The sequence below is a fragment of the Vicugna pacos genome, chromosome 3 (assembly GCF_048564905.1).
Source record: "Vicugna pacos chromosome 3, VicPac4, whole genome shotgun sequence".
Taxonomy (NCBI): Eukaryota; Metazoa; Chordata; class Mammalia; order Artiodactyla; family Camelidae; genus Vicugna; species Vicugna pacos.
The window spans coordinates 4,969,199-4,985,884 of record NC_132989.1 but is presented as its reverse complement, the minus strand read 5'-3'; the positions used below and the strand labels follow the sequence as shown (position 1 = coordinate 4,985,884).

Genomic DNA, 16,686 nt, shown 5'->3' with positions numbered 1-16,686 from the left:
AGAGAAAAATGTTTAACTTTATAGCTGATGTATTAACTATGTAGAAAACCCAGTAACATTAACAAACCATTAAAATAAATGAGAAAGTCAGCAAGGCTGGTGGACACAAAATGACCTTACAAAAGTCAGTAGCATTTCAACAATACCAGGCTAGAGAATAATGTACTTCATAGATTTGCTATTTTAAATGGTATCTGGAAATAAACCTAACAAGAGAATGCAAGAAAAAAAACAAAAATTACAACTCTATTAAAACACATTAAAGAGTTGAATAAATACAGTTACAAACAATTTTTGATTGGAATAGTGTATTTGCATTAACATCGCATTTTTTGCCCTCTAGGTAGTCAATGTTATCTCAATCAGAATTCAAGCTGGCACTTCTGATAAAATTAACAAATTAAATTTTTAATGAGTATGGGAGGGAAAAGTCCTCAAAGAGCTAAATCAATTTTGAAACAAAGAGTGATGAAGAGAGCATGTTCTGGACACAGTTGATGGGCAACGTCAACATCTATTCTACCTTCTTTTCAGAGAAAGGAAAGCAGTTACCATCTTCCTCTGACTCATTTGCCACCAATATTCAAGCTGCAAATTAGGTGCTGCCCAAAGTGAGAAGAGGCCTTTTTATGGCTCTTCCTCTGAAAATCAGGCTCACAAAGAGGAATTTTCTCCACATAAACATTCTGGTGTCCATTCTCCAGCGTCATGGACATTGTTGGTAGCGGGTGCAGAATTCTTAAATGGACAGTCCTTCTAAAAGCCTCCTGAGCAGGAGGGGCTCCTCTCAGTCAGTTCTGTAGGGTGAGAGTATCTTTATAAGAGGCCCAGCCTCAAACCTACAACTTCAGTCATTCCAATGATTTTTGTAAGCACCAAATTCTTTATATTAAAACCCATCTTACTGGGGGGAAAAATCTGCTCTGCCTTATACTTCTTATGTCAAACCTCTATGATGTCATTGAGGATAGCATCACACCAGATACCAAGTCATACTACAAAGTCATAATAATAAAAACTGTGTGCTGCCAGTAAAGATACAGGCCAATATTTTTTAAAAATTGAGTACAAAGAAACAGAGCCATTAATATGTAGAAACTTGGATATAATAAAGAAGGAACTACCGTTCAAAGAGAAAAGAGTGGCTCTTCTAGTAGATGAAATCGCAAAATGTGGCTTAGTTTTAGAGAGAGAAAAAAGCAAAATTCCTAATTTAAGCTATATACTAACAGGGATTGATGATGTAAATAACAAAGTCAAAGAAATGTCAGAATAATAGCTTTGTCATATGAGAATGGGGAAAAACTTCTTCAGTTCCACTCCTAGGAAATTACTCAAAACACATATCCACAAAAGCATTTGTACGTGAGTATTTTTAGTAGCTTGATTCATTATAGCTAAAAATCAGAAGCAACTCAAATACTATGAATAGAAGAATGTATAATCATAATCTTGTATATTTGCACCTGAATAAACTCTGGAACATTAAACAATAAAAAAAGAATGAACTTTGGTACATGCAATGTGGATGAATCTCTTCATTAATGTTAAGTAAAAGATAAATGCAAGAGTATGTTCTTTTGTACGGGACCATTTACAAAATGGCAAACATGGGAATAGAAACCAGAACAGTGTTTGGAGGTGACTGACTGACAAGAGGCATGGAAACTTTCTGAGATAATGAAAAAATTACATATATATCATGATTTGGGTACCAGTTATATGGGTATCCACATTGGTAAAACTCAAGTCTTACACTTAACATTTGCTCATTTCACTATATGCAAATTTTGCTTTAATATAGAAATCGATGAAAGGAAAGTTAATTATTTTGAAAGCACCAAATCACAAACCATGAGGCAAAAAGATAACAAATTTTATATCAACATTTAGGATTTCCAGTAAATAAAAAATGTAACTAGCATATAGATGCTCAGTAAGAACAGGTATTTGTAATAGCTAACAGAGGTTCTTTGTGTGAGCCAACATTAGTCAGTCTCCTGAACCTCCTCCTAGTCCCATCTATGCACTTCCTTGTAAAATCCAGTTTTAACAAGAATCTTGCTATGAAACTTTTACTAGAAACCTCGCCCCTGATAGCTCAAATTCTTCATCCTCCACCATCCCCCAAGTAATATCTGATCATCCCGGCCTGTCTTCAGCAAGAATTCACTCAGGTTGGTTTAGCCGAACCACCTTTATCCCTATTTCTTCTTAGCAATTTTTCACCCACTGACCACCCCCCCAACTCTCTTCCATAGTTATAAATCCCCACTTGCCCATGCCATACTTGGAGTTGAGCCCCATCTCTCTCCTAGACTGTAAAATCAGGTCTTCTTTGCCATCTTTCACATGTGTCATTGAGTATTTTTTATTTTAACTTGGCTAACACTCAAGAGGTGAGTCTGCAGTATTCAAAAGGTGCTTGCTAATCCACAAGAATGCAAGAAACCAAATTAAAAAAAGAAAGATGAGTAAAGGATTTGAACAGTAAACATTTGAAAGAAGCTTTGGTGCCTAACGAGCATATGAATAAATACAGAAAATCACCAACAAACAACCAGAAAAATGAAAATTAAAATAGCACTTGGATACAAATTTATATTAAAATGAATGAATGGCAGAATTAGGAAACATGCATGTTCCAATTGTAGGAATGGATGTGGAGATGCAGAAGCTATCCAGAAAGGGGGAGTAGAAGGTGCAGCCTCTTCTTAGAAAAGAAACAGGGTGCATTCCAGGTCACTCCTTCCAAAGGGATGTAAGAGGTGTGTTCTCAATGTCCACAGAAGGAGTTTGGTGCGAGGGTTGGCAGTGAATGAATGGTATGAAGTGAGTGCAGATAATGAACACGCAGAAGCAGCTACATAGCAGATGCACTTACTCTAACAATTACAGATCTCAGAGATATTGATTAGTAAAGAAAGTAAATAATAGACTCATTTGACATCATATTATCATTTGTATCTATTCAAATTTTAGATAAATAGATCCATTCTCTCTAAGGTTACAGGTGAAATATGCTAAAATTGATTCTTAGGGGAACAGGAGTGATATTGAGAATCAGGGAGGAAGGAGAAAAAATAGAGAGAATGGTCTTGCATAGGTGAAAGTTGATAATAGGTTAAGAACTGGGGAGTATGGAATGGACCTTGAGGGCATTATGCTAAATAAAAAAATCAGACAGAGAAAGACAAATACTATATATGTGATCTCACTTATATGTGGTACCTTAAAGTCACCAGCACATAGATACAGAGAAGAGATTGATGGTTGCCAGAAGTGAGGGGTGGCAGGGAGTGAGAGAAATATGTGAAGGTGGTCAAAAGGCACAAAATTCCAGTTATAAAATAAATAAGTCTTGGGGATGTAACGTACAGCACAGTGGCTACAGTTAATAACACATTATAGATTTGAAAGTTGCTAATAGAGAAGATCTTAGAAGTTCTCATCACACGCAAAAAACTGCAACTGTGTGAGGTGATCAATGTTAACTAAACTTACTGTAGCAATTATTTTGCAGTATAAACAAATGTTAAATTATTATGCTGTACACCTGAAACTAATACAATATTATATGTCAATGACATCTCAATAAAACTGGGGAAAATAATAAACAATAACAAATAATAATATAATAAATAATACAACATATAATATATATTATAAAATATATAAAATATAAATATACAATGATTAATAAAATAAATAAATAAGAACTTGGGAGTATGGTTAATTTTAAAAATAGACAAAAGAATCTCATGACAGGGGCTTAAACCAAGGCCATCTTAACACTTGCTACCACTTTTTAGCACTCCTCAGTTTCTCTCTTCGTGGTGATTTCCTTATTCTTTTCTCCACTTTTAAAGCACCTGCAACTTTATTAAAAATTGAATGAAAATGGCAATGCAAAATACTTCTCAGTGGTCTCAAAGAAGAGTTAGTTTTGAAAATCTCTAGCCCATTCTTTCTTTATTTTTTTGGAAAACGTAACAGCATCACCGAAATTTGTTAGATTCTACCTTTGCTTAAATATTAGCTAATAAGAATAAAGAGGGAAAGTCTATGTGATCACCTACATGAGGAAAATTCACCTGCTTCAGCCTTGGGACTTTGCCTCAGATGCTCCAGTCTCTGATGTCTGGCCAAGCACTTGATACATTTAAAATGTAATGGCAGAATTCATCTTCATTTATAAACTGACTATACTTCAAGTAAAAAATAAATTAATTTTTTAAAAAGTAATGGCAGAATGTTGAGACAATGAATCAAGTTTGTCTTAAGGCCGATTTTCCTATATTTTGTTTACTATCTCTCCTTTCTAAAGTCAGGGGCACACTAAAGCTTTATTCTCTGGGAAATATCCAAGGTTTTAATTTGATTATTTTAGTCCTGAGCAGGAATGCATGGCTTCTTTATGAACAGTTATAGAGATTCAGTTATGAAGATTTCTCCAAAAACCTTCTACAAGTTCTAAATCCATCTTGTCTGAAGAAATTAAGACTGTGTCTAATTCCACCAGAGGCAGTATAGATTTTCTGTTATTGAATCTTCCTTTAAACTATCACCTTTGAAAGTCTGGGTCATAGAGAGATCATAAGATACTCAAGATGATCAAGAACAATAAAACTATCAATCTATAGTTCTGAAGTTTTTTATGCCATTATTAAGAAATTGTCCTATTATTTTTCATCAATTAGGGCCTGTTCGTGTGATGTGTTCATAGGTACACACAAACTTCAGATAGATAGGTAGATGATGTAGAGGAGGAAAACTTATCCTCTGCTTTCTTTAGGCCTCTGGCTGGGCCTAAAATTAAATTGACATAAGACAGATTAACAGGAGAAAAGCATACAAATTTTATTTGATTTTTGCATATACATGGGAGCCTTCACAAGAGAATGAAGACCAGAAGAAACAAGCAGAACAGGAAGCTTTTATACCTTTTAGACAAAGAAACAAAACATCTGTGAAGAATTGACAAGGCAGAGGGGTTTAGGCTAAGGGAAATAAATGGTGAAGATGTAACACAGTTTGTTTATATAGCTTTCTTGGTCCTCAGTTCCTTGTCTCTGGTGATAAGAATTTCTCCCTTCCTCCTGGTACAGGAGAGCATCTTTCAAGTGAGCAATTTAGCTCATGCTTTCAGGGAAGAGCGGAAAGGGTGAGGAGGTCAGAATAACTGTCCTGCTTCTGCTGTTTCCTCAAACTCCTTCAGCTTAAAATAGTCTGTATACCAAGATGCTGCATTTGGAGGTAGGACATCGTGAACTCCATCACTGAGTAGATGGAGAGAAGATTCATACATTCTAAACATAATGTGTGTGTCAGGTACAGATTTCCAGAAGAAGGAAACATTCCTGATTATCCATTTAATATTGAATTCTTTAGATGAGCAGCAGGCAGAAGGCTAACCCTGCATCCCCTCGGTCCCCTCAGAGAACCATCATCAGGCTTCACACCCTCCCATGTTCCAGAAGGCCTAGAGCACAGCCTGGATATACCTTCTTCTTGAAAAGAAGTCTATTTAAGTTCTCTCTCAAGTAAGCAGACAAGGCTTGCAAGCTTTGGCGTCTTGCTGACTTCGTGTCTAATGACTTAAACTGCCTCTTCTAACTGTGAGTCTGAAACCTTTGTGCCCTAAATTTCAAAACTTGTACGAATGGGGATAACAATGTCTTCTTCATTGTATTATTAGGAGGATTTAACCCAACTGTACAATATGTTTGGCACCCTTCAGCTGCTTGATAAATATCATTTCCTTTTCCCCTCAGTACCATTGGAGTAGAGTGACTGAGAATAGATCTGGAAAACCCTTGGTGCAAGACTCATAGCTCTTTCATTGGGTGAATGACCACACAGAGGCATGGGGTAACGGTTGCATCTGGAGAAAGTAAAGAACGTTATCATAGGAAAAGGAAAGGGAGTGGGTTGAGTCTGATTCTTAGCGTTTCTGTTTCCTCCATCTGGCAGATTTGATAGGGATTTGTTTGACAGCTGTAAGAGGAAGCTGGGACTCTCCAGTTCCGTCTCACCTAAGATCTATCACTGCCTCTCTGTTTCTGTGTTTCCTTCATCTCCAAATATATACAGCATCTGCCAAGATTCTCTAATTACAGAAAGGTCCCCTGGAAATGCCAGGAATAATCTTAAATTTCATTTCGGGGAATAATTTTATCCTTCTCTCACATCACATCTGTGACCTAAATGACTGCCAAACATTGGAAATGCAGTTACTTTCACCAAACGTCTTTTTTCATTTTGGTTTTTCCTGCTGAATTTTAGCTCTTCACCATCTGTTGACTGGTGTATTTTAAGAGTTTCTTAACTTTGTCCATTTTTTCTCTTTCATTTCACCTTACACACTGAGTTCATACAATTCTCTTTAAAATATAAGCCACGTTACATCTTTCTCCAACTCATAAATTTTCACTACATTATCACTTCCCAAGTGCTTTTGAAGACTTTTTTTTGTTGTCTAATGAAATGTATTTTGTACACAAGAATGTTTCTATTTTTTTTAATTTTTGTGAGCTACGTTTTATCGTGTTTGTTTTTTATTGAAGTATAGTCAGTTTGCAATGTGTCAATTTCTGGTGTACAGCGTAATGTTTCAGTCATACATACACATACATATATTCCTTTTCATATTTTTTCCTTATAGGTTACTACAAGATATTGAATATAATCCCTTAGAGAAGAAACTTGTTTATTTTATATATAGTAGTTAATATCTGTAGAAGACTTTATCATCAAATGCTGAATCTCATTTTCAAGTCCTTCTCCAATTGGATCTATTCATGAACAATTTGTTATAATTACCAGACAATTAATTAATTGTATTTCCTGAACCACTATATACTTCAAACTCATACCTTTTCCCACACTGTCTCTACACTTTAGAAAGTCTTTTCCAGTTTGGTCAACAATCCTAACATTTGCAGCACAATCCAAACAGCAGTTCCTTAAACATGTCCTTCCTTCCTGTCTTTCTAATCCAGAATTACATTCATTCTTTCCTCTTGTTTCTACAGCACAATATTTATGCTTCTACCTAGAACACATTAACGTCTGCCCTATCTTGAAAAGAGGCTGTTGTGATGTAGTGGAAATTACCCATGACTTGACACCAGGAATCACACCCTGGTAATCATTTTGCAACATATACATGTATCAAATCATCATTCTATACACTCTTAAAAACTTCACTTTATAGCAGAAGTCAACTTGAAAAGTTTTTATGCTTTCTCAGCTATATAATCTCTAATTTCTTAAAGTTACAGAATGGTGATTAACTGCAGTGCTTCTTGAAGTGGCTTAGCAATTTTTTCATCGGCATTAGAGGACTGTAATCTGTCCTCTGTGTTAATTTTTTCTTGAGGTCAAGAGTGCTGTCACATATAGGCTTTCCATAAATACTGATTTACCTTGAAAAGAAGGAAGCATTTTTCATTGCAGAACAGATTTAAATTAAACTCTTTAAGAACAGTTGTATCATTTTTCCCTCCATTGCCAAAGAAGACATACAGATGGTACATGAAAAGGTACTCAACATCACTACTTATCAGGGAAGTGTATATCAAAATCACATTGAGTTATCACCTCACACCTGTTAGAATGACTGTTATCAAAAACATATATATATAAATAAATCTATCTATATACACACACACACACGGCAGGTGGTGGTAATGGTGTGGAGAAATTGGAACCCTTGTGCATCGTTGGTAGGTAGCCAAATGGTGCAGGTACTATGGAAAATTGTATAAAGACTCTTCAAAACATTAAAAACATAATAACCATATGATCCAGTATATACCCTGCTTCTGGATATACATCAAGAAATCAAAATCAGGATCTCAAAGAGGTATTTTCACTCTTAAGTTTATTGTAGTGTCATTCACAATAGCCAAAATATAGAAGCAACACAAATGTCTACTCATAGATGAATGGATAAAGAAAACCTGGCATATGCATACAGTTGAATATTATTCATCCATAAAAAAGAAAGTACTCTACCATTTACAACAACATGGGTGAACCTTGAGGCTATTATGCTTAGGTGAAATTAGCCAGTCACAGAAGGACAAATAATGCATAATTTCAATTTACATGTGAAATTGAAAATAGACAAACTCATAGACACAGAAAGTAGAGTGGTTGCTGCGAAGAGCTGGGGGAGAGGAGGAAATGGGGCATTGTTCAATGGATATAAAGTTTGGTTATGCTACATAAGTAAGTTTCAGAGATCTGCAGTAAACATAGCACCTATAGTCAATAATAAGGTATTGTGCACTTTAAAATATGTTAAGATACAATAAACCTCCTAGAAGAAAAAGTAGGCAAGACATTATCTGACATACATCCCAAAAATCCTCTCCTAGGGCAGTCTACTCAAGCAATAGAAATAAAAGCAAGAATAAACAAATGGGACCTAATGAAACTTATAAACTTCTACACAGCAAAGGAAACCATAAGAAAAACAAAATGACAGCCTATAGAATGGGAGAAAATTCTTGCAAGTGAAACTGACAAAGGCTCGATCTCCAGAATATATAAGCGGCTCATATGACTTAATAAGAGAAAAACAAACAACCAAATTCAAAAATGAGCAAAAGACCTAAACAAGCAATTCTCCAAGGAAGACATACTAACTGGTCAATAGGCACATGAAAAAATGCTCAATATCACTGATTATCAGAGAAATTCAAATCAAAACTACAATGAGGTATCACCTCACACCAGTCAGAATGGCCATCATTCAAAAGTCCACAAATGACAAATGCTGGAGAGGCTATGGAGAAAAGGGAACCCTCCTACACTGCAGGTGGGAATGCAGTTTGGTGCAGCCACTGTGGAAAACAGTATGGGTATTCCTCAACAGACCAGGAATAGACTTACCATATGACCCAGGAATCCTGCTCCTGGGCATATATCCAGAAGGAACCCTACTTCAAAATGACACCTGCACCCCAGTGTTCATAACAGCACTATTTACAATAACCAAGACATGGAATCAGCCTAAATGTCCATCAACAGATGACTGGATAAAGAAGATGTGGTATATGTACACAATGGAATACTATTCAGCCATAAAAACCAACATCATCACACCATTTGCAGCAACATGGATGTCCCTGGAGAATGTCATTCTAAGTGAAGTAAGCCAGAAAGAGAAAGAAAAATACCATATGAGATCACTCATATGTGTAATCTAAAACAAATAAAATAAAAGTAAGTTCAAAACAGAAGCAGACTCATAGACATAGAATAGAAACTTGTGGTTGCCAAGGGGGTGGGGGGTGGGAAGAGACAAACTGGGATTTCAAAATGTAGAATAGATAAACAAGATTATAGTGTGTAGCACAGGGAAATATATACAAGATCTTATGGTAGCTCACAGAGAAAAAAATGTGACAATGAATATATGTATGTTCATGTATAACTGAAAAATTGTGCTTTACACTGGAATTTGACACAACATTGTAAAATGCTTATAACTCAACAAAAAAGTTAAGAAAAAAACACAGAGAAGAAAATACAAGGAAATTGGAGGTGAATATATTTAGCACATTGATCAGGGTGATAATATCACAGGAGTTTACATATGTAACAACTTAACAAAATGTATACTTTAAATATGCAAATTTTTACATACCAATTATATCTCAATACAAAGAGAAAGAAAGGAGCACAGGACAACCAGCTATAAAATACGGAGCTGGCAAGTAGTAATTCAGCTCACCTTAGTAACCACATGTCCTGTGCGCCTAATCCCAGTGCACACCATACTCAGACCCTCCTCAGGGCCTTTATATAGTATATATAAAGACTATATATATATATAGTCTCTCTGTCTGGTAGTGAATCCCACAGATTTTTGCCTAATCTGGTTATTCTCAAATATCCAGGTCTCTCCTCAGAGATTAGATGTTCATAACATCACACTCCTTCCTCTGCTGTATGTAATTCATAGTACTTTTAACTACCTGAACTGTATAATTTATATAATTGTAACTCCTTTCTGTTAATAAAACAAGTTCTATGAGGTGGAATGTTTCCATTTTGTTGTCAGTCGTATCTGCAGTGCATGGAATTTGGTTCCTTGTGAACCAAATAATTTCTATGAGTAATTCACTAAAGCGAAATAGACTATGGCTCAAGAACCTGAAAAAAAATCTGACTTCAGAGTACGAAAGTAGTTAAATAATCGCCATCAGTGATTAATAGCCTACGATGTCCCTGTTAACATACATGCATTGTTTCATTTATCTTCACAACTGAAGCTAGGATCTGGCAACATTATTATCCCCATTGTGGACATAAGGACATGGAATCCCAGAAACCAAGGAATTTGTCCAGGATTACAAGTAAAGAAGGACTATTATCAAATATAAGTTTAATCCAGCTTCGTGATTTCCCAGTGAATTATTTATCAGAAACTATCCATTTCTCTTTTACCTGATTGTATGACCTTCAAGAAATGCTGCTAACCTGCCTTACCAAGTTCACCAATAAAGAGTGCTCTAGACAGGAATTACCTATATTTTACTCACTGAGAATAAAATATCTCCCATCACCAATTAATCAGCGTATCCAACTATGTGACACATTTTCATATTTAATATTGCATTTTCCCAAGATCACAGTATGTGAGGATAATAACCACCACTTTGGATAGTAGATACGGAAAAATAATGGGATAATCTAATAAATTTCCTAAAAGTGTGCAGGGCAGAGATAAAGCCTGAGATAATTATCAGTTGTTACAATCAATGTAAGTTGAGTACTTCACTCAGCCTTGTGAGTTCCTTGAGTACTGCTGAATCTAGCTGCCCTGAGTGTAGCGGCATGCTGGACCTAGAAAAGTCCCTGGACTGCAGAGGCATCATTCATAGATGCCAATCATGAGAACTCCAGAGGGTACCTCCACCCCTTTGCTCTTCACATCAGCCTGGATTTTTAAAATAGAACTGAGATCCAGCCAATAGCCTTCTCCAGGAGTTGGGTATAAGATCCTAAACAGGAATGGCTGAAGAGCAGAATGAGAAAGGGTCTTTCCAACCACAAAGGTGAGCAAACCAAGTCACTCCCATCTTTCTGAGTCTTAACTGGCTTCATTTACAACATGGTCTAATTGAATCAGCATCCTCTTGCTGCTTTAATGTTAATATAGTAAGAGAAGTTCAGGGTTGTTCCAAAAGAGATCACCAACCCTATCACAACACAGTAATAGGTATATGTCAGAAATTTTGAAAATCAACATAAAGAGGGAGACAAAAAAAAAAGAAAGGAAAACTCCTTTGGGTCTCAGTATTCTGAAGCAGATAAGTTTACCTTCTGCTTTTCTTGAATGAGAATCACATGTGCTTTTTCATATCAGCCAGAAAACATTTATTGAGAGCCTTCCTTCTTCAGAGTATGAGCAAGAATTTCAAGGCTTTCTCAAAGAGTTTAAAGACACTGCCCTTGTAGTCAAAGAATCCACTATCTACAAGAATTACACCCATGTAGTCATGACACTAGGCAGGATGTGTTTAGTGTCATCAGTGTGCATAACTGTTTACAAGGCATAGAATAGTAAAAATAAATAAATAAATAAATAATAATTTCTGGCAGAGATCAGGAAGATGGAGCATTTGGCCAGAGCACTGCAGAATGAATATGATAAGTAAAACTGATTGAAAGTGAACTTTGGAGCAAGAGTTCTGACAGCCAAGGCAGGCAGGGTTGAACTCAAAAAATTAACAAGTGGTCAGATTGACAAGGGTATAAAGTCCATACAACACATTTATGACACAAAGGGAAGAAAAAATTTTTTAACTAAACTAAGTACACATTCTTTAAATCCCTGTTTTGCTCTAAGTTCTAGGGAGTCACAGAGACTGCAAAGATATATTCAAAGTAACAATTGCCTTTGAGAGGCTCCTTAGTAACTTCATTAGAGGTCAGCTGCTACATAAGACAGTGGAGGCAACGCCCAAAGTGAGAAGAAAACAAGGAGGGAGTGATTAAAACAGAATATATAGGACTTTAAACTCCAGAATGAGTGGTCTACATTTCAACTGCTAGCTGGTGGGAATGGATTTGCTCATTGAAACACAGGAGTAATGTGATTAGAGCATTGTGTCACCAAATCAACCTAGTTGTATTAAAAAACACATCCAAATGAACAATAGGTACAGAAAAAATGTTCAACATCACTGAATATCAGGGAAATGCAAATTATCAAAATCACAGTAAGATATCACCTCACACCTGTTAGTATGGCTACTATCAAGAATGAAAGAGAAAAAAAAGGAGGCAAGAGATAATAAGGGTTGGCAAGGATGTAGAGAAGAAGGAACACTTGTACACTGTTGGTTCAGCCACTACAAAAATTATTTTAAAATTAAAAATAGAATTATCCTAGGATCCAGCAATCCTGTTTCTGGGTATATATACAAAAGAAATGAAAACAGGATAGCCAAGAGATATTTGAACTCTCATATTTACTGTAGCATTATCCACAATAGCCAAGATACGGAAACAGTATAAATATCTGTCAACAGATGAATGATAAAGAAGATGTGATGTAAATATGTATACATATATACACACAGTTTACCCTTGAATATAATATTGTCATGTACATATGTATATACAGCTGAACCTTGAACAACAGAGTTTGAACCATATAGGTCCAACTACAAGCAGATATTTTTTCAGTAAATACTACTGCAGTACTGCATGATCTACAGACACAGAACTGCGGATGTGGAGGGCTGACTGTAAAGATAAATGTGGATTTTTGACTGTGTGGAGTGGTCAGTGCCCCTAAACCCTGCATTGTTCAAGAGTCTATATATAGAGAGGGGGAATATTATTCAGCCATGAAAAAGAAGGAAATCCTGCCACTTGTGACAACACGGATGGACCTTGAGGGCATTATGCTAAGTGAAGTAAGTCAGACAGAGAAAGTCAAATACTGTATAATCTCACTTATAGGTAGAATCTTAAAAAGCTAAATTCATAGAGACAGAGTAGAATGGTGGTTACCTGGCTGAGGAGTGGTGGAATTGAAGAGATGTTGTTTAAGGATACATACTCGCAACTAGGAAATAAATAAGTCCTAGAGATCTAATGCACAACATAGCAATTATAGTCAACAGTACTGTATTATAAACTTCACAGCTGTTGAGACTAGATGTTAATTGTTTGTAGCACAGAAAAAGAAATGCTATTACGTGAAGTCATCTGACATGATAGAGGTGATAGTGTTATTAGCTAAGTCTATGGTGGTAATTAGATTGCGGTATACAAATGCACCAGATCAACACTATGTACAGCTTATACTTAATGTTATATGCCAATTACATGCCATCTTTTAAGCCTAGTATTTTAATATAATATAATAAGACTGTATGGGAGGAGTTCGGGAGAGTGGATGGGTGAATGGGGTGCTGCAGAGACAGTCTTTAATATTAAGCAAGGTGTAAAAAGAATGATACTTATTATCCGTATCTGTTCTACAACTTCAAAAGCATTTGATGGGGATAGGGATAAAAAAAAAACTCAAAAAAGTACTACTTAAATTAAAAGCATTTCAGTGAACTATTTTGCTTCTGTAATTTTCAAGAACCTGACAGTTTAGTCTCATACTGATCCCATGAAGCTAACGAATGAAGAGGGAAGCCTTTTACCCAGATGAGGAAAGAGAAGTGTACAGATTCAAGTGACCACAGGCCAAGGCTGCCAGATAAAATACAGGATGCAGAGTTAAATTTGAATTGCAGGTAAACAACACAATTTTTTAGTGTAAGTGTGACCCATGCAATAATGCTCCAAATATTGCATGGGGATATTTATACTTTAAAATGTATCTGTTTATCTGAAATTCAAATCAGACTGGCATCTTGTATTTTTACTTTCTAAATCTGGCAACCTACCATGATTGCAAAGTAAGCCAAGAGAAGGTGAACTGGGAGGTCTCTGTGTGCTCTTAGAGGGTGCTGTCTTCAAGTTCAGCCTTCTTCAAGTCACACTGCCCCCCTATTCCAAATGCATACACCTAGCTTCCTTCTCCCTGCTCTCTTTCTCCAAGAAGGGCTGTGCCCGGAGTCAGGACTCACCTGAATTCTCTCAGGAGATAATTTCCCATCCTTCACAGTGACTCTGTTTCTCAGATCCTGGGTGCCTTGACCAAAGTAACAACAGCCACAATACAGGGCAGGATGTTGCATCGGACCACTGGCCTGTGCTTTCACCAATCACAAGCTGCCTGGGGATGGGCATAGGCATGGTAAAGTAGACAGGGGCGGATCTGAAGGGGAGGGGGACAGGAAGGGGCGGGGTGTGTGTGTGTGTGTGTGTGTGTGTGTAATGTAGAGGGAGAATCAAGCTGAAGCGAGAGAGAATAAATCTAACACTCTGGGTTTACTTTGCTTCCAAGGAAATTCCAGGATTTCAGGCTCAGACATGGCAGGGGCCATCCTATTTCTCAGAAATCTGAGATTTCAAGACTCCCAATATTTTGTCCTCTTCCAAACACACAAAAAGAAACTCTTGTAAGGAAAAAGAATGATAATTAAAAATAAAATGTCTGTTCTTCTATTCATAAAAATCAAATCAAGTGTAAATATCTTTCTTCAGCAGTCTGATGCTTCAGAAGACTAGACTGCAGAGAAAGAGTATGAAAATAGAAAGATCTGAACGTTATTCGAGGTAGAGCAATTGTTCTTCCTGTTGTTCTAAGGCTAGTATTACAAGCGGGAAGGAGACAGGGCCTAACATACTCATCTCCACCATCTGGTCCCCCACTCCCTCCCCTACACCACCCATCAGAGCCACAAAGTACAAGCGGGCCATGGTGATAATTTCAAAGCAGGCGATTAGCTGACTGCTGACTCTGAGCCACTGCTGTTGGGGGGGTGAAATGGCTTATTCATTACGTTTCCCCCCAAGTGGAGAGCAGAACAGGTAACTGATTTTCTTCAGTTTGTATCCAGCATGAAATTGATCTGCTGAATTCAGAAACTGCATGTTCGTCTGTTCCGATTCCTTCTTTTTTCCCAAATAAAAATACCATGGCTGAAGATGTTTAAGTTACTGCTCCCCATCGACAGAGCTCATGGGTCTCAAGTGCCTTATAATCATTTCTAAATTTTGTATTACTAGTTATGTTTCAATCACCAGAGTGAGAGAAATATATTTGAGGCAGGATTGTCTCACACACCATTCTGGGTTTATGGTTTACTTAATTCATATTTAAGAACCTATGTACCAAAGCCTTGTTTCCCAAACTTTCACAGTGATCTGAGGACCTTGTAAGTGTGGGTTCTGATTCTTTCCAACTGGGGTTAATGCTTTGTCTTTCCATCAAGCTCCCTACTGATGCCATTCCTGCTGGTCCTTTAAGGAGGAAGGTACTAGGCTGGGGATTCTCAAAGCATGGTCCCAAGACCAGCGGCACCAGTGTCATCTGAAAACTTGTTAGAAATACAGATTTCAGGTCCCAACTCACACCTGCTGAATTAGAAACTCTGGGCATGTGCTATTCTACTGCCTGCTAAGATTTGAGAGCCAGTGTAATAAACCGTTTATTACTCACAGATAAACTCATCATCCCCTACATGCTCAATTAAGCAGGCCCCTGTTGGACCTCAGACACTAAATGATGGCGATGTGGTAACACCAAAGGCCTCTAGTTTCTTCAGCCTCTTTAACTTCCTCTCTGCTCACACTAGCATGAGTCCATCTGGAAGGACAAGACTTTAATTCTACTACCGAAGGCTAACCAGTGAACCTCCTGGGACTTGCATTCTTCATCTGTAGAATGGATAGTGTATAAGTGAAAGTGAGTTTTAGTGAACTGTAAGGTATTCCGCAATGATGGTGGCGGTGAGAGTTGACCGAGCACAACTGATGTGCACGTCATAGGAGCTTCATTTAGCACTCTCAGTGCTGTGCAGAAGAGTAAGAGATGCCAGTCATTTCAAAGCCAGTGCCTCAACTTCCCCACAGATGCAGGTCATTTCTATCCTCTGCAAGAGTCCCCCCTGTCAGTATTCTCTACTTGCTTTTTCACTCTACTTGGTCTCCTGGATACCAACAAGTTCAGCTTTCATTTGTTTGGAAAAGGACACAAAATGCTTTCCATTTATTCTGATAGTCAGAGAACAGTCATCTACAATTGCCTAGTTGGTGATGATGATGAGAATGAGGAGTTCATGCTCAACAATGTTATAATTAGCTCGACTGATCCTTATCTGGAACTTGTGAGGGATGTGTCCTTGTTGCCACAACACATTTTCAAATGTAGAAGGGAAATTTCCTTTTATGACACCACTTGCGGAAGTATATCACAATGAAAGCTATTTCCTTGAGTTATTTCCTCATTCCTTCCAGAAATGACCAGAAACTTTGAAGGATTAAAAAAACCAAAGTTAATAGTTTTGAAGAATTTGAGGTCTTGTTTACCATCCCTTTTAAGACCACGACCTAACTAAAAAACGTATTCTGAACAATGAAAGGTTCAGCTTGGTTTAACAAACTATGTATAGATCTGTGGCCTCATTCTCCCTAATCAAAATGCAAATACTCAACCTTTAATTAGCATACTCAACAGAACATCCTTTCTATCACCTCCTAGGAACTTTCCCCTAAGCCAAACTTCATGCTGCATTTCCCTCTGGCATTTGGTCCTTT

At 37.0% G+C, this 16,686-nt stretch overlaps 2 protein-coding genes across 7 annotated transcripts in view; one reads left to right on the top strand and one right to left on the bottom strand.

Moving 5' to 3' along the window:
- The window catches only part of LOC140690856 (germinal center-associated signaling and motility-like protein), a 29,341-nt gene extending 15,092 nt beyond the window's left edge, over positions 1 to 14,249 (bottom strand). The window contains exon 1 of one of the 5 annotated variants that reach the window (XM_072952982.1): positions 14,112 to 14,249. In XM_072952982.1, coding sequence (XP_072809083.1) covers positions 14,112 to 14,140 — 29 coding nt within the window. In that variant the 5' untranslated portion in view covers positions 14,141 to 14,249. Of the gene's footprint in view, positions 1 to 523; positions 891 to 14,111 lie in introns of those variants that run through there. The other 4 variants (XM_072953006.1, XM_072952973.1, XM_072952990.1 and 1 more) reach the window with 4 other exon arrangements.
- Positions 1 to 16,686, top strand: part of LOC116279760 (E3 ubiquitin-protein ligase HERC2-like) — a 71,111-nt gene that overhangs the window by 22,681 nt on the left and 31,744 nt on the right. The gene's annotated exons all lie outside the window — the stretch shown is intronic.